Source organism: Chiloscyllium punctatum, chromosome 26 (assembly GCF_047496795.1).
Source record: "Chiloscyllium punctatum isolate Juve2018m chromosome 26, sChiPun1.3, whole genome shotgun sequence".
Classification (NCBI taxonomy): Eukaryota; Metazoa; Chordata; class Chondrichthyes; order Orectolobiformes; family Hemiscylliidae; genus Chiloscyllium; species Chiloscyllium punctatum.
The window spans coordinates 14,550,567-14,575,893 of NC_092764.1; the positions used below are offsets into that span (position 1 = coordinate 14,550,567).

Below are 25,327 nucleotides of genomic sequence, written 5' to 3' on the forward strand. Positions count from 1 at the left end.
GAAACAAATAAATAAAGTACTAGAAAAACTCAGCAGGTCTGGTAGCATCTGCGAAGAGAGAAATAGTGAATTTCTCGAATCCAGTGGCTTCCAGTATATATGTCTGGAATTGAAACATTAACTCTATCTCTCCGTCTACTTATACTCCGAACTTTAATCTCTTTTCATAAAATTCATGCTATAGCTGTTGACTCCCTTCGATTATCCGTTCCTTCCTCTTCCAAATTTTCTGGGTTATGCTTGAATCTGTCTTCCACAGTTGCAAGGAGCCATTGGTATGGCATGGACTCAACTTGTGATGAATATTCGTAAGCTATTCAACCATAGGAGGCCTCAGAAAGTCAAGGCTCTGTTTTACAGATTATGTCCACAGAAATGAACTTTTCAACTGGAGTCATTGGGTAGCAGTGGGACAGATAAAGCTTTATCCAATTCTTCTTGATCTATTTTCCAAAGTGATGTCATTTTACTACTTGAGGATCATGTGACCTCAGACTCCAGTGAAAAAAGAACTACAATAACTCAGCACAATAAGATTAAGGATATAATTAAAGCTCAGGCAATTAAGATCAGCATGGATGAATAACCACAATGTATCAGAGTAGTTTAAAAATGTTTAAGTTTTAAATGACTTTGTAAAAATGCTATTACTTTGGGTACGGATGGGTTTTGTCAATGTCTCCATGTTTCTTGGTGAAACTTCCATCCACCTACTGTAAACACACATTGTAATTAGCCTCTCTTTCCCACCAGATGCACACCTCTCAGAATCATAGAGTCATAGAGTCATAGAGAAGTCCAGCACAGAAACAGACCCTTCGGTCCAACTCATCCATGCCGACCAGATATCCTAACCTAATCTAATCCCATTTGCCAGCACTTGGTCCATATCCCTCTAAACCCTTCCTATTCATATGCCCATCCAGAAGCATTTAAATCCTGCAAGTGTACCACTTCCTCTGGCAGCTCATTCCATTCACACACCACCCTCTGCTCCTTAGGTCCCTTTTATATCTTTTCCTCTCACCCTAAACCTGTGCCCTCCAGTCCTGGACTCCCCCACAACTGGGAAAAGACTTTGTCTATTTATCCTATCCATGACCCTCATGATTTTGTAAACCTGTATTAGATCACGCCTCAGCTTCCACTGCTCTAGGGAAAACAGCCCCATCCTATTCAGCCTCTCCGTATAGCTCAAATCCTCAAACACTGGCAACATCCTACTGAAGCTCTTATGAAAACTTTCAAGTTTCACAACATCCTTCCAATAGGTGGGAGACCAGAATTGCACATAATATTCCAAAAGTGGCCTAACCAATGTCCTGTACACCGCAACATGACCTCTCAACTCCTATACTCAATCCTTGGACCAATAAAGGAAGGCATACCAAATGCCTTCTTCACTATCCTATCTACCTGTGACTCTACTTTCAAGGAACTATGAACCTGCACTCTAAGATCTCTTCTCAAACACTCCTTACACAACCTCCCTCTCAGCATCTCTTCTTCCAAATGCCTCACTCCAACCACTCATTGAGCAGCTCCTCTTGGAAAGCTTCCTTTGTTTTGTTACTCACGGTCAGTATGCCATTATACTTTAAGAGACGTGCTCATGATATCATCACTATTCCATAGTATGTGACCGAAGGGCATAAGGGGCTCATTCTCATCTTACCCCAGGATGACTTGAATCATGCTGCTCTGTTGCAATCATATTGTTAATCAAAGCCAGCTCACTTGTGTCCCTATGAATGTAATGTCTGTATCTAATAGTGAACTGAAATAAATGTCTGTTGGATTTTTCAATACCACGATATCCCCAGCAAACTTCTCACCTTACAGAAAATAGCATGAATATTGTTGCATCTGGTAAAATATCCTGCAGTATGCAAAATTACATCACTCTTTGTGTATCCTATCAATATTCTCTCTTTGTAGCCTCTGTCCCCACTCGCATACCCAGAGTGATCTAATTCATTTTATTGCCATGTTTCTTCTTTTCTAGGATTTATCCAATTTGTTATGGAATGTTCCTGCTCTTTCATTGCTCTTTGCTCTTTTGCTTTGTGTGCCATTGAGGAGTTGATGACTTCGTGATAATATCACTGGTTTATTAATTCAGATACCCAGGGAATTCTTTGGGAACCAGGGCTTGAATCCTGCCATGGATGGATGTGGAATTTGAATTCAATTAAAGAAATCTGGAATTAAAAGTTTAATGATGACCATGAAACCGGGTGTCGATTGTCAGTGGGAAAACATGTCTAGTTCACTAATGTCATTGAGGGAAAGAAACTGCCAGCCTTACCTGGTCTGGTCTACATGTGACTCCAGACTCACAGCAATATGGTTGAATCTTAACTGCCCTCTGGGCAATTAGGAATGGGAAATAAATGCTGGCCTAGCTAATGATATCTGTGCCTTGTGAATGATTTAAAGAAAGTCACTTTGAACATATACCTTTCTTTCTTGTCCCCCTGCCCCACTCTTACCATTCATCTGAAAGCAATATTCTCCACCAGAGTCTTAGAATTAGCTTTATTGTCACGTGTATTCAAATGAGGTCAGTGAAAAGTTTACGAGTTGCCACTTAGAACACACTCTTAGGGAAAAGCATTAGAAAAATAAACAAATGAAAAGTTCACTATTACGGATAATAGAAATAAATTAGAAAAATAAAGGAATCAAGTAAATAAAATTAATGTCATCCATGAACCTCTTGTCAGTGAAGACAATTTCTCCTTGTCCATTTACTGAAATCCCTCGTAATTTTCAACACATAATATACAATAAAAGCAACCATATGTTAAAAAAAAATCAGTATTGCTAATTTCAAATTGAATATATTTGTTTAATTTAGGATTGTGCAAAATTGCTTCCAATACTGTACATTAGGACTAATAATGCTCACAGAGAGCAAAACACTTCATGTTTCAAGTCAATCATGTTTCTGAATGGATGAAAGATGATAGATCTGAAACATTAAGCCTTGTTTCTCTCACAGATGCTGTCAGACCAGCTAATTACTTCTAGCTTTTCATGTTTTTATTTCAGGTCTTTACAAATGATGGAGGAATTTTTGAAATGTAGACACTGTTGCCATGTAGGAAACAGCAGCCAATTTACATATTGAAAGCTCCCACATACAACACCATTAAAATGGTCAAATCTGTTTTTAATATGTTGGTTGAAGGTTAAATGTAGGTCAGGAAATTTTGATAAACTATCCTTCTCTTCACAAAAAAAGTCTAATAGTCCTTTTTCAATGTCTTAAAAGGCAGCCAGGAGAAGATTCAGGGAGATTACCCTCAATAGTTTAACTTGTCAGTCTTGAGATAGCTTTGCAAGACAGAAAGTTAAACAATGGGATTGATCAGAGGGTGGTAAAAACAATGACTGCAGATGCTGGAAACCAGATTCTGGATTAAAGTGGTGCTGGAAGAGCACAGCAGTTCAGGCAGCATCCAAGGATCAATAAAATTGACTTTTTGGGCAAAAGCCCTTTATCAGGAATACAAGCAGAGAGCCTGAAGGGTGTAGAGATAAGTGAGAGGAGGGTGGGGTGGGGAGAAAGTAGCATAGAGTACAATGGGTGAGTGGGGGAGGAGATGAAGGTGATAGGTTGGGGGCGGGGGGAGGGTGGAGTGGATAGGTGGAAAAGAAGATAGGCAGGTAGGACAAGTCAGGACAAGTCATGGGGACAGTGCTGAGCTGGAAGTTTGGAACTGGAGTGAGGTGGGGGAAGAGGAAATGAGGAAACTGTTGAAGTCCACATTGATGCCCTGAGGTTGAAGTGTTCCGAGGCGGAAGATGAGGCATTCTTCCTCCAGGCGTCTGGTGGTGAGGGAGTGGCGGTGAAGGAGGCCCAGGACCTCCATGTCCACGGCAGAGTGGGAGGGGGAGTTGAAAAGTTGGGCCATGGGACGGTGTGGTTGATTGGTACGGGTGTCCCGGAGATGTTCCCTAAAGCGCTCTGCTAGGAGGCGCCCAGTCTCCCCAATGTAGAGGAGACCATATCGGGAGCAACGGATACAATAAATGATATTAGTGGATGTGCAAGTAAAACTTTGATGGATGTGGAAGGCTCCTTTAGGGCCTTGGGTGGAGGTGAGGGAAGTAGTGTGGGCGCAGGTTTTGCAATTCCTGCGGTGGCAGGGGAAGGTGCAAGGATGGGAGGATGGGTTGTAGGGGGACGTGAACCTGATCAGGTAGTCACGGAGGGAACGGTCTTTGTGGAAGGTGGAAAGGGGTGGGGAGGGAAATATATCCCTGGTGGTGGGGTCCGTTTGAAGGTGGCGGAAATGTCGGCAGATGATTTGGTTTATGTGAAGGTTGGTAGGGTGGAAGGTGAGCACAAGGGGTGTTCTGTCCTTGTTGGAGGGGTGGGATCTGAGGGCAGAGGTGCAGGATGTGGATGAGATACGTTGGAGGGCATCTTTAACCACGTGGGAAGGGAAATTGTGATCTCTAAAGAAGGAGGCCATCTGGTGTGTTCTGTGGTGGAACTGGTCCTCCTGGGAGCAGATGCGGTGGAGGCGAAGGAATTTGGAATATGGAATGGCATTATTGCAGGAGGTAGGGTGGGAAGAGGTGTAATCCAGGTAGCTGTGAGAGTCTGTGGGTTTGTAAAAAATGTCAGTATCAAGTCGGTCGTCATTAATGGAGATGGAGAGGTCCAGGAAGGGGAGGGAGGTGTCAGAGATAGTCCAGGTAAATTTTAGGGCAGGGTGGAATGTGTTGGTGAATTTGATGAATTGCTCAACCTCCACATGGGAGCACGAGGTGGCGCCAATGCAGTCATCAATGTAGCGGAGGAAGAGGTGGGGAGCGGTGTCGGTGTAATTATGGAAGATCGACTGTTCTACGTAGCCAACAAAGAGACAGGCATAGCTGGGGCCCATACGTGTGCCCATTGCTACCCCTTTGGTCTGGAGGAAGTGGGAGGATTCGAAGGAGAAATTGTTAAGGGTGAGGACCAGTTCGGCCAAACGAATGAGAGTGTCGGTGGAAGGGTACTGTTGGGGACGTCAGGAGAGGAAGAAACGGAGGGCTTGGAGGTCCTGGTCATGGTGGATGGAGGTGTAGAGGGATTGGATATCCATGGTGAAGATGAGGTGTTGGGGGCCAGGGAAACGGAAGTCTTGGAGGAGGTGGAGTTCGTGGGTGGTGTCTCGAACGTATGTGGGGAGTTCCTGGACTAGGGGGGATGGGACAGTCTCAAGGTAGGTAGAGATGAGTTCAGTGGGGCAGGAGCATGCTGAGACAATGAGTCGGCCAGGGTGGTCAGGCTTGTGGATCTTGGGAAGGAGGTAGAACCAGGCAGTGCGGGGTTCCCGGACTATGAGGTTGGAAGCTGTGGGTGGGAGATCTCCTGAGGTGATGAGGTTCTGTATGGTCTGGGAGATGATGGTTTGGTGATGGGGGGTGGGGTCATGGTCGAGGGGGCGGTAGGAAGAGGCGTCCTCAAGTTGGTGTTTGGCTTCAGTGGTGTAGAGGTCAGTGCGCCAGACTACCACTGCGCCCCCTTTATCCGCTGGCTTGATCGTGAGGTCAGGATTGGAGCAGAGGGATTGGAGGGCTGCGCGTTGTGAGGGTGAGAGGTTGGAGTGGGGGAGGGAGGTAGACAGGTTGAGGCGGTTAATGTCCTGGCGGGAGTTGGAAATGAAGAGGTCGAGGGCAGGTAATAGGCCAGCGCGGGGTGTCCAGGTGGATGCAGTGTGTTGGAGGGGGGCAAAGGGGTCCTTGGAAGGTGGGCAGGAATCCTGATTGTGAAAGTAAGCTCGGAGGCAGAGGCGACGGAAGAAGTGTTCGATGTCACGGCGTGTATTAAATTCATTGATGTGTGGGCGGAGGGGGATGAAGGTGAGTCCTTTGCTGAGGACTGATCGTTCGTCCTCAGTGAAGGGGAGGTCTGGGGGGATGGTGAAAACACGGCAGGGCTGGGAGCTGGGATCTGGTGTGGGTGTGCAGCTGGGAGTGGGGGCGGAGCCTGTAACTGGTGTGGGTGTGGTGGTGGGGGGAATGGGGGTGGAGTCATGAGCAGAGGTGGTGTTCCCTTCAGGGTTCTGTGGGGTGGGGATGGTGACAGTGGGATCTTTGGAGGGCCTGTCAGCAGAATGCAGGTGAGTGGGTTTGGTGGGGTGGATGCGTGTATGGAATGAGCTGCCAGGGAAGTGGTGGAGGCTGGTACAATTACAGCATTTAAAAGGCTGGATGGGTATATGAGGAGGAAGGGTTTAAAGGGAGATGCTGGCAAATGGAACTAGATTAATTTAGGATATCTGGTCAGCATGGACGAGTTAGACAAAAGGATCTGTTTCCGTGATGTATGTCTCTATAACTCTACCAGATAGAAGGGCAAAGGCAGCAGATACATGGGAACACCACCACCAGCGATTTTCCCTCCAGGCCACTCACTCTCCAGAATGGGGAAACATGTCATCACTCCCTCAGTGTGGCTGGGTGCCAAAACCTGGAACATCCTCCACAACAGCAATGCGGGTGGCTCTACACCCCAATGTAATGGTTCAAGAAGGTCATTCACCACCAACTTCCTGATAGAAATGGGCTGTAAATGCTGCACTGGCCATTGGCAGTCAAGTCTCACGAATGAATAGAAAAAAAAATTAATCTTGCAATTAAGTCAATTGTGTTTAAGGTGATCAAATTGCCAAACAGTTAGCTCCCTTAATCAATGAGGGAGGAACAGTGGGGTGAAAGTTCCTGGGTTTCCTGGTGTCTGGGATGCACCTCTCTAACCCTTGTTGTAAGTACTTTTAGTCAACCTTCTTAGGGATGTTATTGGATGCCTCTGTAGCTAGCGGGGGTGTGGAAGAGATTTGAATACAAGGTCTACCGGCTCAGCCATAGGGAAACCAGCCTGTATTATAGGAGCTCTCCCTCCAATTCTATTCACACTTTCTCCTGAATAGTACACCAGGTAACCTGCGGTATAATTGCAATCCGTGTGGGATCACACAATATTACATTGTCAGGGGCTCCAATAGGAATCCACAAAACCTGCCGCACACGGGATCAGAGTGGCAGCATAAGAATTTGTGGAACATTTAGTTTATGTGTAAACAAACGCAGTGGAATCCCAATACAAACAAATCGGCATGACTTGGCAAACCAGCCTGATCTTTGGGCTGAACGCAGAATTTAAGTTTCCTTTCAGAAACGTTTCTTGCTGTCCCGGCTCGGCCGCTGAATTTTGTTCAAGTGGCGCAAATTGGAAGCGATTCGGATTCATTAAGAATCCCGAATGAATTTGGCGTCAACCGGGGAGAAAGATCCACAAGAGAAACGTTTTATTTTGAAGCAAACCCCCCCCCTCCCCCTGGAATTAAAAAAAAACGAAACGTAAATTGCATCAGAGCTTTGCGATAAATGAAATGATGATTCGGTAGAAACACACAGACAAGGGGCGAACCGCAGGAGTTGTCATTAAAATTCCTCAATGGTCTGACTTCACGGTTTGACGTGGGGAAAGACGTGTTTGATTTGATTCTGCCAATCGATCGCTTGAAATTTGTTGAGAATTTGTGTTTCTTTTTTTTCCCCCCTCTCTTTCTCTCTTTCCGTGCCTTGAGTTTGAATGTGTGGAAGCTGCCCATTGAAAGTTTTTTTCTGAGGGTTTGTACATGCGTCAGCTTGTGTTTGTGGCTGGAGTCTGCAGAGTTGACGTTTGTTGGCGAGAGTGTGAGTTTTAGACTGTCCCCTTTATTCGGGAGGCAGCTCAGGACCAGAGAGTGGTGAGGGGGGCGCAGACATGGAGCGATGGGAAAGAGAGCTTACCCACAAATAGCCCCGGGGGGTGGGGGATTTTGGCAATGACATGACATGCCATGCGCTGACATTAGCAAGAGCTGGTTCAATGTAACCAAACCGGCGATGGAGGAATACCAGACTCTGGCGTACGACACAGCCTTGAGCACTTTAGTGGCGGTGCTGGTCTACGTGCTGCTGAAAGTGAGTGTCGACGGCTACCGCCAATGGAGAGCCCGGGTCAGGGTGCTGATCGTGGGCTCGGGTCCGGTGGGGCTGACCGCAGCCCTGATCGCCGCCCGCTCCGGGAAAGTGCAGCGCCTGGTCCTGCTGGAGGAGCGCGGCCGGACCGCCCTCCTGGCCAGACCGCAGCAGATCGCCCTGGACCCCGGGAGCGTCCGCTTCCTGCTCGGGCTCGGCGTCGATTTTGACAACATGGAAGGGTGCTGGCACAACGAGCACTTCTTCACAAAGGTCGGCGTCTTCCAGGAATACCTGCTCAGCCTCCTGGAAAAGAAGAAGCAGGAGATGGACATCCAGATCCTGCTGGGGACCAAGGTGAGGGGCTACTTTACACATTCTTAGGGTGAGGGGGGACTGACTGCGCCGGAGCCAGTGTAATTACTTGGTTGGGGGTGAGTAAATGAGATCTTTACCTGTCAACAGAGTTGGTGCCTGTCCCATGTTCTATTACCAGCTGTTTCTGATCACCTCACCAAAAAAAAACTTTCTTGCAGAATTCCCTCATTGAAGTTAACCATGGCTTTTTTTTTAAAAAAAAAGGTGGGCTTCATAGTCACCAATAGGGAGCCAGATACTTTGGATAGTGCTGGAAAAGAACAGCAGATCAGGCAGTATCAGAGGAGCAGGAAAACCGACGTTCCAGGCAAAAGACCTTCATCAGGATTCATTCCTGATGAAGGGCTTTTGCCCGAAACATCGATTTTTTTTTTCCTGCTCCTCGGATGCTGCCTGACCTATTGTGCTTTTCCAGCACCACTCTAACCTTGACTCTAATCTCCAGTATCTGCAGTACCCACTTCTGCCTAACCAGACACTTTTGTTCTGTCCAAGGGCCCTACACTGTCGACCTCAAGGACTGCAATGATCTGGGAAAGAGGCAACTGGGGGATAGGCAATAAATGACGTCTTAACCCATGACAACCACTGCCCATGAACGGGAAAGCTAAATTATCTGACTTCTGCTCCCAGTTTTTACCGGTCTTGTTCAACATTGGTAACAGTAAATCACGTTCATTCCTTGGCTGCTGAATGCATTACGAGAAAGTGAGGACTGCAGATGTTGGAGAGTCAGAGATGATAAGGAGTGGCGCTCCAAAAGTTAGTGCTTCCACACAAACCTGTTGGACTATAACTCGGAGTTGTGACTTTTAACTTTGATAAAGTGTGATGCTGGAAAAAGCACAGCAGGTCAGGCAGCGTCTGAGGAGCAAGAGAGTCGATGTTTAGGCAGGACCCTTCTCCAGGACTAACCTGTTGTGCTTTGTCCAGCATCATGCTTGTTTAACTCTGTTGAACGCTTTGTTTTCAGAAGACTGATTTTGACCACAAAAGCATGACTAACCCATTATCTTATCTTGTTCATCAACATTAGCCCAATCATTGGATCATCTAAAATCTATTTTAAACTTGGAGCTGGTATAGGATGTGTATATAAAAGGAAAGTGGATTGCAAGATTTGAGCTATAGGGAGAGGCTGAATAGGCTGGGGCTGTTTTCCCTGGAGTGTCGGATGTGAGGGGTGACCTTATAGAGTTTTACAAAATTAAGACGAGTATGGATAGGATAAATAGACAAAATCTTTTCCATGGGGTCGGGGAGTCCAGAACTAGAGGGCATAGGTTTAGGGTGAGAAGGGAAAGATATAAAAGAGACCTAAGAGGCAACTTTTTCAGACAGAGGGTGGTACGTGTATGGAATGAGCTGCCAGAGGATGTGGTGGAGGCTGGTACAATGGCAACATTTAAGAGGCATTTGGATGGGTATATGAATAGGAAGGGTTTGGAAGGATTTGGGCCGGGTGCTGGCAGGTGGGATTAGATTGGGTTGGGATATCTGGTCGGCATGGACGGGTTGGACCGAAGGGTCTGTTTCCATGCTGTACATCTCTATGACTCGAAGTGATTTTACAGAATGGGAATTGCTTTTCCTGTTTTGTTTGAGCTGGGCTGTAAGACTAGCTTTCCTGGCTCCTGGTTCAAAAACATAACTTGCTTTTGATGTGCAATGATAACTCTACTCGCATCTTCTGTTTGTAAACTTTGTAATCTACCTTTGTTGTAGTTAACCTTTTGAATGGTTAACTTTGACAATATTTGCATTTATCATGAGCAATTTGAACTAATCTCTGCTTCAGTGTCTCAGCCTGGACGTTCCTTCTCCAGCTGTTACAGATAAGGGGTAGCAGTGAATTAGATTTATCATATAGTAGTCATCTTTTGACTGTAAACAGAGGTGTATTTTAGTCTTTCTTTAAACTTATCACCGCTTATACTCAACAGGGAATATTTCCCCCAAACTCAACTCCTATTTCAACTCCTGACCCACAGCAAGTTGTTTAGAATTCAAATAGGATTTATTAATTTACTCTCAACCTCAGATAGTAATTGCAACATACATACAAGGGAGAAATGAAAATAAGTTACACTCAGGAATAACCTTAGTCAGAGATATAAGTCTTTCTTTGCATGAATTCCAGTCCAATAAATCAATGTCCAGTGATAGTTCTTGACTGATTCTGCAGAATTCCTTTTTGTAGGAACTTTGATCCATTTGCAGAATATGCAGAGTGATTCTTTAGATTAGGAATTAGTTCCTTTTTCAGATCAATACAGGATTCTTCCCAGAAATCAGGTTTCAGTAATGGTGACACTAAAGGCAGGCTTATACTGAGCCTATAGCTGCCTGCTTTTTCCTGGTCCAATGCTGAAAGCAGACTGACATGGCCTCAGAAAAATAATTAATGCTATTTACAGATCAGCCACGTGACATGGCTCCAGAACTAATCAGTACGGCTAGCTTGATTGTTTTGATGCAAGACATCAAAACAGTTACATTATCAGTGGCTTCTAGCATAACAATGTTTTCTGACTCTTCCTTCTTCAGTTCAAGATTAAAGATGAAAAGTCTGTGCCCTCATTGTCTAGTTGTTGCCTACATTGCCTCTGCAATTATAGCTGTGGAATTCTCCAAGAGTGAAAGGTTAGCTTTGAAGATTTCTAAAAATTGCTGAACCCACTCGTCCACTTTCACACTCTAAATCCAGCAAGACAGCTTTTTGAAAAAAAACCCCCTTTTTAGTGCCTTGAAGGCATGACACAACATTCTGGGAATATGATTGGTAGTGGTTCATGAAGATATCTCAAGACCCTTTCTCAACGGCAAATAGAGATGGGCAACAAATGTTGGCCTTTCCAGCAACAGCCACATCCATGAACAAAACTATTGCTGATATACTTGCTGCATGATTATAGCAAACTTTTAGTAAATTGTGCATTATTGCTTATCATTAATTGAATTGCTCCATAGAGTGTTATATTCATAATCAATGGGCCCTTTCGAAGTAGAGAAAGCCAGGTGGGTAAAAGGGGGAGAAAAACGAAGAGTGGGGCTAGAAATACAAAATAATGCAGAACATTTTGAGAAAATAAAGTGGGCTTAGTGTGTTAGCTGTTCGCAGGGAAGTAACCCAGTGATTTGTGATGAGAAAGAGACTGAGTTAAGTCCTCCATACATTGCAAAGAGGGGAGCTATTTGTCCGATTTCCCCAAGAATTTAAAGATATTCTTGCAATTATGGATTTGACATGCATTAGGCTTATTGCAATGTGAGAACCCTTTTTGATTAAATTTAAGTTTTCACAAGTCATTCAACCACCTCAGCCTAGATAAACAATGTTAATATTATGAAAGCAAAGGATTATGGACGCTGGGATAAAAACAAAGTGCGGTATAACCATGATCTCTATGGGGAAAGAAACAATGTTAACATTGAGTCTAATTTGACTTTTTTGGAATTTGAACAGGGCTGAAAAGTTATGTCTTTTTAACATTATTTGTGAAGGAGGGTGAGCAAGTGAACAGACGGTAAGATTCCAGAGCAAAAGATGAAGGCAGTGATGATGGTTGTAGGGAAGGACATGATTGGAGAATAGGTACGAACAGCAGAAGGTAGACCCACTCTGAGAGCAAGCCAATGTGCACAAGACATGGATGTGGGAGAGAAGGCATAATAAATGGAGCACTGAGTTCATGGTCTGAAATGTTTTTAATGCCTTTATTGTAGCAAAATATTTGAAGGCACTTCAATGTTTTATAAAGCAAAATGTGATATTGATCTACATTGAGCAGTTTGAAGAGATTTTGAGGAATGACTGAAGGAAGAAAGATGGGTGCAGACATGCAGTGAAGACATTTCCAGAGTTTGGGATTTGGACAGCTGTGTGCAGCAGCCAGAGTTTGAATGATTCAAATCGGTGATGTGCAAAACACCGGATATATAAGCAATTCAAATCTAAGGTTTGGAAGCTGGAAGGGGTGAGGCTGTGATGAGATTTCAAAAATGTGAATGAGAATTTTAAAATTATAAGGGGCCAAAATTATCATTCCTGAACACTTCAGATTAATGAAATATCTAATTTTCTATCTTTCGCTTTCCATTATCTCATCAGTTTGTCGTTCATTGTGTCCATTTACTATCCATTAATCCTGCTACTTTTCTTCTTAAAACTCAGATTAGTTCAGGAGAGAGCCTGTTGCTTTGAACATTCACCAAGGTCCCAGAAGTCTTATTGAACTCACTGTGCCATTATCAGGTCAAAGTTAAAAATCATACAACACCAGGTTATAGTCCAACAGATTTAATTGGAAGCACGAGCATTCAGAGCGCTGCTCCTTCATCAGGTGGTTGTGATCAGGAGCAGTGCTCCGAATGTTAATGCTTCCAATTAAACCTCTTGGACTATAACCTAGTGTTGTGTAATTTTTAACTTTGTGTACACCAGTCCAACACCGGCATCTCCAAATCATTATCAGGTCACTTACTTAAAGTATGAAGAAAAAAAACTAACAGAATTGACATGCTGTGAAATGTTCAGTGGGTCAGTTTAAAGTTTCATATGAGTTTTGACTTATCATTTTTATCCAGAATATTGCCTGTGCCCTGCACTTTTCTAGTATTTTGTTTGGGTAACAGTGAGGCTTGCAATTTATGGATATTGAGTGTCCATTTATGGTGAGTGTGATAAATTGGCACTTTTCATGTAACCAGTGCTATTCTTTTAATGTTCTAAACATTCTCAGAACATATTGTTTCTCAGTAGCTTGGATGTGGCTCCAATTAATTTTACAAGAAGCCTCCAGGAAGGATGTTGTATTGATATAGTGCCTTTTACATTCTCCATTTGAAATGATTTGTAGAGTTACCTGTCTTTGTTAGCAAGATTTGACATTCAGTGAATGGGATGAAAGGCTAAGTGTTTATTTTGTTCACTTGAGTAAGTGAATGTTGAGCTAAGATGTGTTTTGCTCTTCCAGTTTGACTTTTCTGATCTAATCCTGGCTTAACAATCTCATTTAAAGTGTAACGTCTCTGACAATTCAGCAGTACATCAAAATGAATCAGCTTGGATTATATAATTGAGTGTTGGGAGTTGGCTTTCTACCCACCATCTACTAAATCAGAGGCACATTCTACTATTGAATCAAGGCTGACGCTTGATACAAATGCTGCTGCATTTACTTCCCCTGAGTTTTCTGTAGAAGTGTCCTGCAAGTGTCTTTTTTTTTGTACCTTCCCTCTCTTCTGTTAGATAAGATGTTGAAGAATAGCTGTGTTTATGCCCTTAAATGGACAAAACTCCAAGCACTAACTGAAGAGGGAAAGAGGTGCTCATTTAGTTTTCTGTTTAACAGTACTCTTCTTTCTTAAAAAGAAGACTGGTCCTTTGTGCCATTGTAGCTCACATTGCGTCCTACATTTTCCCTACCTTTTATAATTATGACTACATTTTTGTGTGTATATATGTGCATGTAGCAAGCAGTGCCTGGGTTACAAACTGGTTCCATTCTGGAGTCCAGTCATACGTCATTTGCAAAACGGAACAGAAGTCAACACTGTACACTGTAAAATAAATAAGGATGAACAAATGTTTGCATATCGGATCCTTAAAATTAATGTCGAATCTCATTCGTCAGTTGGATGTCTATGAATTGGCCGCCTAGTGTACGGAATGTTTATTTCAAAATATATCATTGACTAATGTATTCAAATATCCTGCATTCTTTTTCATTTTCTTTTCAGAATTTTGTAAGAATGCCACTCCTCTTATTGCTTCTGGTCTTCCCCTCTTAAAATTAGAATTATAAAAGGAGCCTGTGGATGTAGTGTTATTTAACTATTAAGTCACTACCTCTCCTTGCTGGTGTTCCCCATTGTTGATCTCTAGTTCTCAAAATAAAGTTGCCTTTGCTAAAGTAAATTACTCTGAATATGTTTTCCCAAGCAACACTGCTGGAATATTAAGCTGTAACCATGCTTTTTTTTCCTCAGAAGGTAATTGGTTAATAGGAATGGTAGCATTTCCCTGAATAAGTAGTTAATTCATTGTTCAGGGTCTGGAGGTGGAGAAAGTCATGGTTATTTTACAGTGGCCAACAATTTTGTGTACAGTGCAAATAACCAGTTCAGGTTTACACAGTGTCTGCGGGCTGTCTTCCTGCAGGGTTTAAATCAATCGTGGTTAATCTTCTATATACTACAACATGGTTACCTGGCACCCTCACTTTAACATGATCAACATATTTGCCTCAACTTTCATCTGTGGCTCAGTTGGTAACCAGCACAGAGTCAGAAATTTGTGTTAAATGGGACTTGAGCAAAATGCTTAGATTGAAGGAGGTTGGTATGGTGGCTCAATGGTTAGCATTGCTGCCTCACTGTGTCAGGGACCTGGGTTCAACTCCACCCTCGGGCAACTGTCTGTGTGGAGTTTGGACATTCTCCTCGTGCCTGTGTGGGTTTCCTCCGGATGCTCTGGTTTCCTCCCACAGGTGTGCAGGTTAGGTGGAATGGCAAGGCTAAATTGCCCTATAGTATCCAGGGCTATGTATGCTAGGTGGATTAGCCATGGAAAATGTGAGGTTACAGGAATTAGGTAGAGGTGTGCGTGTAGGTGGGATGCTGTTTTGAGGGCCAGTATTGACTCAATGGGCTGAATGACCTGATTTTAGGGATTCTGATGCCTGCATTGTCAGAGGTACTTTCTTTAAGAAGAGATATTAAACTGAGACTCTGGTTGCATTCTGAGTTTAAAAGGTGTAATGGCACTTTTCAAAAAAAAGTATCAAAGATGTATCCCAGGTATTCAGGTAAATATTTTTCTTTCAACCAACATCATGAAAACAGATAACCTGATCTTTGGCACATTACAACTTGTGAAATATTGCTTTGCGCAAGTTAACTGATGTTTCCTGCATTACAACAGCAAATATATTTCGAAAGAAACTTAATTAGCAGTGATGTACTTTAGTGGGATGTGCAAACTAAATGGATTCTACAAACTTGTCAGTCCTCTTCATCCATTTTCTTCTACTCCTCCCCTGAACTAAGGGAATCTGGATAGTATCTTTGATATTTGCAATTTCCTGCCTGCCTGCACCACCATTCAGTGGATTCATTTCTGCTCAGGTGTTTCCCAGAACATTGCAGGAAGCTAGAGAAGAGATTGCAGGGCACTTAGCAGAGATATTTGTATCATTAGCCATGGTTGAGGTGCCAGAGGACTGGAGGGTGGCTAACGTTGTCATGTTTAATAAGGCTGCAAGGAAAAGCCAGAGAACTATAAACTGGTGAGCCTGATGTCCAGGTAAATTATTGGAGGGGAATCTGCGAGACAGGATCTACAAACATTTGGAAAGGCAAGAACTGATTAGGGATAATCAGCATGGCTTTGTGCATGGGAAATCATCTCTCTCAAATTTGATTGTTTTTGAAGAGGTGACTATGAAGGCAGAGAGGCAGACATTGTCTACATGGACTTTAGCAAGGCCTTTGACAAGTTCCAATATGGTAGACTGGTTTGTGAATGTATATCACATGGCATCCTGGATAGTTTAGCCAATTGGATACAAAATTGGCTTGTTGGTAAAAGTCAGAAGGTGGTGGTAGAGGGTTGTTATTCTGACTGGAGGCCTTTGACCAGCAGTGTGCCGCAAGTAGTTCTGGGTTAACTGTTTGTCATTTATCAATGATTTGGATGAGAATGTAGTAAGTATAGTTGGTAAGCTTATGGATGACACCAAAATTGGTGGTATAGTGGACAGTGAAGTTGATCTCCGAATACAAGGAGATCTTGATCAGATGGCCTAAAGGGTCGAGGAGTGGCAAATGGAGCTCAATTTCGATAAATGCAAGGTGTTGCCATTTGGTAAGGCAAATCAGGACAAGTTTTAAACAGTTAACGGTAGGGTCCTGAGAAATGTTGCCGAACGAAGACCTTGGGGTGCAGCTGCATAGTTCCTTTGAAAGTGGGGCCATAGACAAGATGGTGAAGGAGGTGTTTGGCACACTAGCTTTCCTTGGTCAGAGCACTGAGTATAGGAGTTAGGACACTGCATTGCAGTTGTACAGGATATTTGTCAGGCCACTTTTAGAATACGACATACAATTCTGATTACTCTAGGAAGGGCATTGTTAAACTAGAAAGGTACAGAAAATGTACGCAAGGTATTGCTGAGACTGGATGGTTTGATTTATAAGGATAGGCTGGGACTTTCTTTCCTTTGGAGTGTGGGAGACTGAGGGGTGACTTTATAGAGGTTTTATAAAATCATGAGGGGCACAGATAAGGTGAATAGCCAAGGCCTTTACTCCAGAATAGAATAGTCCATAACTAGAGGGCATAGTTTTTAAAGTGAGAGGGGAAAAGATATAGAAGGGACCTAAGAGGCAACTTTTTCACACACAGGATGATGTGTGTATGGAATGAACTGCCAGAGGAAATGGTAGAGGTGTGTACAACTACAATATTCCAAAGACATTTGGACAGGTATATGCGTCGGATAGGTTTACAAGGTATGGGTGAAATGGAGACAAATGGGATTAGTTCAGTTATGGGAAATCTGATTGGCATGGATGAGTTGGCAGATTTGGCACTCCTCACAGCCACTTTCATATCTACTGACAGAAGAAATTCATCTTCTTCTCAGTCTTAAATGGGTACCCCTTTTTTCTGAACTATGCCATCTGGTCCTAGATTCTCCCATGTGGGGAAGCATCCTCTGTCAAGCCCTCAAGATTCCCATCTGTTTCAACGAGATCAACTCCCATTATTCTAAACTCCAGTGAGTAGAGGCCAAACCTGTTTAGACTTCCATCCTGTCTTGATTTTGTGCAGTTACTTAGCTCCAAATTCAACTCATGTCACCAGATCATGTCCTAAGGGTTGACTACTTTGAGACTGCAAGGCATTAAAGAGTTTTATTGTTGTAGCAATAGTAGCCTTTGAGATAACAATCAAGGTATGGTGTTGGAGTAGTTATTGCGTATCCTGGAAGTAGCTAGTGCTGAAACTTTTATTTGTTTTGTTGTTTTTGGGCATCACTGAATGACCAGCATTTATTACTTGTCCCCCAGTTGCCCTTGAGAAAGTGGTGGTGAACTGCGACAATCCACCTGCTGTGGATTGATGCACAATGCCCTTCAGGAGGGAATTCCAGGATTTTGACCCAGCGACAGTGAAGGAACAACAATATATTTCCAAGTCCGGATGATGAGTGGCTTGGAGGCGAACTTGAAGATGCCGGTGTTTCAATGTATCTGCTGCCCTTGTCTTTCCGGATGGAAGTGGGCATGGGTTTGGAAGGTGCTGTCTAGGGATCTTTGCATTTGTGCAGTGCATCTTTTAGATTTTGTTGTGCATCAGTAGTGGAGGGAGTGGATGCTTGTGGATGAGCCGCTAATCAAGCGGGCTGCTTTGTCCTGAATAGTGTCAAGCTTGAGTGTTGTTGAAGCTGCCCCCATCCAGGCAAGTGGGGAATTGATAATAAGTGATGGTAACACCAATGAATTTCAAGGGGTGATAGTTAGGTTGTGTCTTATTGGTGCTGTAATAGCCTGGCATTTGTGTGGCACAAATGTTACTTGTCAGCCCAAGCCTGGATGTTATCCAGATCTTGCTGCATTTGGACATGGACTATTTCAATATCTGAGGAGTCGCAAATGGTGCTGAAAAGTGTGCAATCATTGGCAGAATCCTTCTTTTTTTGACCGTATGATGGAAGGAAGGTCATTTGATGAAGCAACTGAAGATGGTTGGGCCTACGAATCTACCCTGAGGAACTGCTGAGATGACTGACCTCCAACAACCACTCCCATTTTCCTGTGTGCCAGGTATGAGTCCTGTCAGTGGAGAGGTTGCCCCCGATACCCATTGATACATGTTTTTGTTAGGGCTGCTTCACTTGGGTGAATGCAGCCTGGATGTCAAGGGCTGTTACACTCACCTCACCTCTGGAATTCAGCTTTTTGTCCATGTTTGAACCAAGGCTATAATGAGGTCAGGAGCTGAGTGGCCTTGGTGGAATCCAAGCTGGGCGTCACTGAGCAGGTGCTGCTTGATAGCACTGTTGATGACACCTTCTATCACTTTACTGATGATTGAGAGTTGACAGATGGGGTGGTAATTGACTGGGTTGGATTTAACTTGCTTTTTGTATACAAGACATACCTGGGCAAATCTCCTGGGTGACATAATTGATGAAAATGTATTTTATTCCTCAAATGAAATACATCCAAGAGTATGTTCCATCCTCATTAACTTGACTGAAGCACCAGAGCCTTATATGTTGCATTTATGGATCAAAGTTTACAAAAATAAAAGTTCCTGAGATAATTTAGGTAAAACTAGCACCTGCCCATCTGAGGGGGAAGAGGAGTCGATTGTATGGTCAAGTCCTACTGAACAATTATATTTTATTCCAATGGAAAACTGTGGTCTGACCCAGCATACATATTTTCAGAAGATTTTGTGTTTTTTTTTCCAGAGCTATTTCTACCCAAAAGGTCAGCCCTGAGAGGTCCATCTATCACTGTCCATTCAGCCCTGAGAGGTCCATTCATCACTGTGGATTTAAACCATTGCTCATAGCACAAAACTTGAATATTGCTGAAAAGATACATGTTGAAAAATCATTTAACTTTGGAGAATGCCTTTAAATGCTGGTCTCTGGCTTCAAGGTTGTTAAGGGATGATAGGGGTCATCTGTTTAGGAGAGGTGGTTAGTCTTAGATTTCCAAGAATGAAAAGGATAAAGGATTATTTGTATGGGGAAACATGTATTTGAGTATAGTTTTCTGATACTCAAACTGAGGGAAGTGAGCAGACTGACAGTCAGAGTAATGTTATAGGTAGTGCTTGAGACTGACCTCGTTTGGCTGGAATAAATAAACTTCTGAATGCCACACAAGGACCTGCTTCACAATAACACTCAATACTGGAGCCCCCCAAGGATGTGTCCTCAGCCCCGACTGTATTCCCTCTATGCCCAATGATTTGCCACATTCCAAACTAATGCCATTCGTAAGTTCACTGATGGCACCACCCTAGTGGGACAGATACCTAAAAGTGAAATACAGAAGGGAGCTAGAGAGCTTGGTGACTTGGTGCAATGAGAACAACCTCTCTTTCAATGTTAGCAAAACTAAAGAACTGATTATTGACTTAAGAAAGAAAGGATGAGAACACGCCTCCTCCCCCCCCCCCCCCCCCCCCCACCCATTTACATCAATGAAGCAGAAGATGAGAGAGTGGGGAGTGTCAAATTCCTCGGAGTGACAGTATATGACAATCTGTCCTGGACTTCCCACACAGATGTGATGGTTAAGAAGGCACAACAATGCCTCCTTTTCCTCAGGCAGCTCAGGAAATTTGGCATGTCCATGTTCTCACCAACGTCTGCAGATGCACCATGGAGAGCATACTGTCCAGGTGCATAACTGGTACAGTAAGAAACTACAGAAGGTTTTGTGCACAGCCCAGACCATCTCAAAAGCCAACCTTCCATCCATGGACTCTACTTACACGGCTCACTGCCACGGCAAAGCTGCCAACATTGTCAAAGATCCATTGCACACGGTCATGATCTCCTACAATCTCTTTTGTGAGGCAGAAGATACAGAAGCCTGAACACCTGCACCAGGAGGTTCAGGAACAGCTTCTTCCCAGCTGTTATTAAACTGAATGGATTCTCTTACCTCAAATAATACTGATTTTGTTAACACTGCTGTCACCTAATGCACTCCCTGTGCAATGTAACCTGTCTGCCTCTGTTTGATCTGTACATTCTTTCTTACTATGATCTGCCTGTACTGCTTATGAACAAAGCTTTTCACTGCACTTTGGTACATGTTACAATGAATCAATCTATCAAACATAAAGTTATTTTCTTTTTAAAAAAAAAACAAATTGCTTTGCATTAATTCTCCTGAAACCAATTGTACCAGTAATGTTTCCATAACCTTAGTTCAACCTACCATTATTTCAGATGATATCTGCACTGCTGTCTGTCGTGCATTTCTCCCATGTGTTAGCATTACTCTGTCTCTGCAATAGAAAACCTGAAAGCCTATCTACAATTATCATCAATTTATGAAAGCTCTGAGGTCAGCACATCCATTGTTCTTGATTGAGTGATATTTACTGGTCAGGACTAGTGAGTATAATTTTCTAATTCTGACCGATGGGTTATCAATGATCTTTTATCGTTTCACAGTTGTGGAGTTTGTGGCTGATACCCCGAGGTTTCTTTTTTCTACATTGAAGGAATAGTTTTTTTCCATCTAGTGAAGTAAACTGTGTTCCCTAAGCTTATGATGTTAAATGGAATGATGCACACTCATTTGGCAATCTGGTAGAGTGAGACAGAAGTACAGGAAATAAAGTTTCACATTCCTTATTGCTGGAACATATTCCTGTGTATTATAACTGCTAACGAGAAGGAATGTTCCCTAGTAGTTGTCACGTTATTCTATTTATGAACTTTGATTTTTGTTTTTTTCTGAATGCCTTTTCTTTTATCACTTGAGTCTTACCATTCTGGAATTTACAAGTTTCCACTTAATTGTTAAGAAGGAAGTAAATCTGGATAATAATCAGGGGCTTTCTGTAGTTATGAGTCTGAACAAGGTCCCAATAAGCTTTGGTCATGTAAATGTTTGGGTGGTAATGCCGTTTTATTTATAAGGAAGGATGCAGTTGGATTCTGAGAGACTGTTCTCTTTAGTTGAGAGGGACTGCATGAGCAACAATATTCCCTTTTAAAATATGATGCATGGTATTTTTTTTTCCCTATTCATTTTAGCTTTTCATGTTTCTGTACGTGGCCACATACACACATGCAGAATTTAACATAACAAGCCATGCGTTGTACTTTCCAGACTGCTGCACCATTGTGCAGTACAGCAAGAATTTCGATGAGCAGTAAAGACTGTGTTTATGCTTTGTTTTAATATGCTCAATGGGGGATTTTCAATGCACATATCTATACCTCGAAGTGTGAACACGAGTGAAATTCTGCAGCCCCCAGACTGCCATTTTCCCCTCTAATATTTTAAGTAGAAAATCAGGGTCTGAGGTTGCACTGCTTCTTAATACACCTCTGTTTTGTTTGGAAATATCCTTCTACTATTGCCATGTATCTTGTACAATGTCTTGACTTACATTTGAGTCATAAACACAGTGAAAATCCCTTATGAGTTCCAAAATGTACTTCACAACAATCTGTTGTATTGTTAATTAATTTATGAAAGGGTAGAAACTAAATGATGGTGATTGTAAAGACTCTTTGAATGTGAATATGGTAGTAATTAGCTTCATTCAGTGTTCCTTTGCTTGTTCAGACAAATTGCCAAAAAGATTCTGTGAATGAGCTTCATTTTGGTTATCCTGAATCTAAATGGACTTCCCATTTATCTTGAATGACAATCAGCTAAGATCTAATTTTCACAAAATGATTGAATCTGATGGTGTGGGGGAGTAGTATTAAGATGACACACAAATTTAATTGGTTGTTTGTGTTTATGGTAACATTAGTTCATCTCCATCACAGTCTGGAGTTTATTAACTGTGGTAATCTGATTATACTATTGACATTCTCCAGTTAAATAAAATAATTAAACTATCTAGTTTGAATTTTATTTCTTCTTTTCACTCCCTTTTTTTAGTATCAGAGTAGGGTTCTTTTAATTGAGGTGGTTTACCTGCCAAGACTGTTAACAGGCTATTTGGTTCCTATGAGAATTGTAGTTGATTTGTGATCCTGTGCTGAATGGACATGTCCATGTGTGGCTGGACAGTAGGCAGAAACAGCAGTAAAACTCTTTTCTTTTTCACCTACCGGTCTATTTATTCTGAATTTAGAAACGTCCCCAGAAGAGGGGGCATATTTTTTCACGTGAGGAGGAAGATAGATATAAAAGACATGAGGAGCAAACTTTTTCACAGAGGGTGGTTTGTGTGTGGAATGAACTTCCTGAGGACATGGTGGATGAGGGCACAGTTACAATGTTTAAAATATACTTAGGTACATACGTGAATAGGAAAGGTTTTGAGGGATGTGGGCCAGGAGCAGGCAGGTGGGCCTACTTTAGTTTGGGATAATGTTCAGCATGGACTGGTTGGACCAAAGGGTCTATTTCCGTGTTGTATGACTCAGTGATTCTGGTAACACCATTGATTTTAAAATAAAACTGCTTTATTATAATACGAGAATTCTTGCTCAGAATGGAGAGGATTGAGTAAATCCTTAGTCAGTCTTCAAGACTGTTTTTGGACATGATTGATTCTAGCTGTGCCTAATTTATGTAATCAACTGCAATGAACTGGAGACATGGCAGGCTACATCATAACTACATTAATTGCCTTCAGCAATAATGGTGTTGTATCTTTTGAATTTCAGATATTTCATTGTAATTGCTGTTCATTCTTTACTCTTGTCTTCTGTTTAATCAGTTTCAATTTGAAGTTTTTAAGTAAGCTTTGCGAGTAGGTAGCCTGAAGTTGGGACTGTTTGAATGTGCACTAATACATGCATTTGGTTTCAACACGGACCATATCTAGTTATGCACTTTTGATGCCTTGATAGTTCAGATCTTTGCAGGAGAGAAAAGTTGAAGAGTTTGCTGTGGATGAACAATTTAGCACTAGACCTAAGCAGAGGTCTCACTCGCTTTGGTTAGGACATTGATTTTATTGATCTCTTAGAGCCTTTAACAATTGATTAACTGCTCCTCACACACAGGATTTGAAACTGATATTCCCCTCAGCCCATCATTGGAAACCCAGTTACATCTTTTTTCAGAAGACTATTTTTCCAAATAATCAAGACATGAATGAAATGAGGTCACCTGTTAAATATTCTTTTTGCAACAAACTGCAATCCTATATTATGTAACAGGCAACGACCCCCATCAAGTTAAGGAAAAAGAAACTTCTACATGAACTAAGCAATTCATCCTATTGACCGACTTTTGCCTGAAACGTCGATTTTCCTGCACCTCAGGAAACCTTTTTCGTCCTTCACAGTTTGACCGTTTTCCATGTTTTTGACTTTTAACCATCAAGGTTCACCTTTTTAACAAATTATTTTTCCATACAATCTGAGTCCTATCTGTTTAATTCCCTTCCCTTTTCAAACAGAAAACAGTCGCTTACACAACTCCTGGTTCTTAGTCTCTGTTTTTCTCAAAACAGTTGTCCCTTTTTCTGCAAGCTATTGTGCAGAGTGTGAAAACTGTCAATTGAATTGTTTAATAGATTGCTGTTTTGAATTTCACCCACATGGCAATCAGATCGCAGGACAGGTGCTGAAGCTGAATGCTTCCAGAATTTCCAATTTTAATACCTCAGTCATGTAAAGGTCAGCACTTCAGTAACTTCAGTTTAAGATTAATATCACTGTTTCTGCTCTGTTTGAAAATTTTGAGAAACATTTTTTCTGGTTTCTGCTCCAGCTTATTTTCATACTGCTGACTTTTAACAATTTGCCTTGAAGTATTCCTTTTTTATTTTAAATGGTCCAATTTTATTAATCAGATTGAAAATGAGTCTAATCACAAACGATTTTAATATGTATCTTGTCCATTGGTGAATAAGCATTTTTGACAAACTACAAAAATACTTGACAGAGTTAGTTGCTACTTGATTTGGCATGTAGTAGTCCATTTCTTAACTTTTAAAAACAAGCTTTTCAAACATCTCCACTGATATCCTTATGCCAAAAAACCCAACCATTTGAAACCAGCAAACAGTAGAGATTAGTGGAACATGAAATGGTGATGACATTGAACTGGAATACTTAACTAGAATTTGAATTTTGGTGATTTTTGTTTTGTATTTTGTCAATTTTGTATAAATATGTTTACACTTCTGTAAATCCAGACAAGAATTCTGTCCTAAATAAAAATAGAACTGCAAATGCTGTAAATGAACAGAAACAAACTGGAAAAGTTCAGCGGGTCTGGCAGTATCTGTGGAGAGAAATCAGTTAACATTTAGGGTCCAGTGACCCTTCCTCAGAACTGGACTTCTACCCTAATTTGCATAAATGTGTGACATCCGGAGTCATTTCAGATCTGTCTCACGATGTTCAATTCATTTTAATAAACCTCTCTTTTGCTTTGGAAAATATAATGGAAATCCACAAAAGGATGAATATTAATCATAATTTCAACTGCAAATATTGGCACACAACAATGATACTTCTGAAGAGAAGAATTTGATCGAAAATTATTCTTTTGTGAGAATTGCAGACTTATCTGATTACATCCATTTGAGCATGTTGACACATTTGACTTGAAACAAAAAGGGAAAAAATAGACTTCATTTACTGTACACAAAACATTGGCAAAAGGTGGTATGTAACTTCAAAGGCAGAGTATTCTAGTGGCATGTTGAGACAAGCAGAAAAATGTATATTTTCTTGAGTAGCCTGTGTTGGGATCTGTGAAAGGGAATCATGGTATAGATGGAAGAAGTTTGCATAGACAAAATTGTCCTGGAAAACACTCATTGTGCAACTGTAATTGCACCATGTATCTGTCTAACCTTGATTCTAATTTTTTTTTCTTATTGCTTTGACATGCAACTTTCTCATCCCTTTTTCTCACCGGCCTGGCATGCCACACTTAATGAGGCTTAAATAAAACGTTGAGGCTAACATTTGATGTTTTGGCAAAGGCTGTAGCGATGATGTGAGAAAACAACGGTTAATGTGGTAAATTATATCTGGAACACTCTGCCCTGATCGCGTGACTGAAGCAGATCCAGTCGAAGTATTTGACTGAGAACACAATCAATATTTAGAGAATGGGTGAAGTTGACGAACAAAGAGCTGATATGAGCAAGATGAAATCAGTCATCTCATGTATCATTCTACAGCTCTGCCAACATTATGAACACTTGATTGGTTGAGATGCGGGAGACTTTAAACCAAGTTCCCAGCTGCCTGTTGATCTACCTTGCCTTTCTGATGAAAGACCTGAT

The 25,327-nt window shown here is 42.0% G+C and overlaps 1 protein-coding gene across 3 annotated transcripts in view; it reads left to right on the forward strand.

Moving 5' to 3' along the window:
* Nucleotides 1-7,430: 7,430 nt before the first annotated feature.
* LOC140496291 (uncharacterized) overlaps nt 7,431-25,327 on the forward strand; it is a 114,281-nt gene continuing 96,384 nt past the window's right edge. The window contains exon 1 of one of the 3 annotated variants that reach the window (XM_072595862.1): nt 7,431-8,325. In XM_072595862.1, coding sequence (XP_072451963.1) covers nt 7,843-8,325 — 483 coding nt within the window. In that variant the 5' untranslated portion in view covers nt 7,431-7,842. The remainder of the gene's footprint in view (nt 8,326-25,327) is intronic. The other 2 variants (XM_072595863.1, XM_072595861.1) reach the window with 2 other exon arrangements.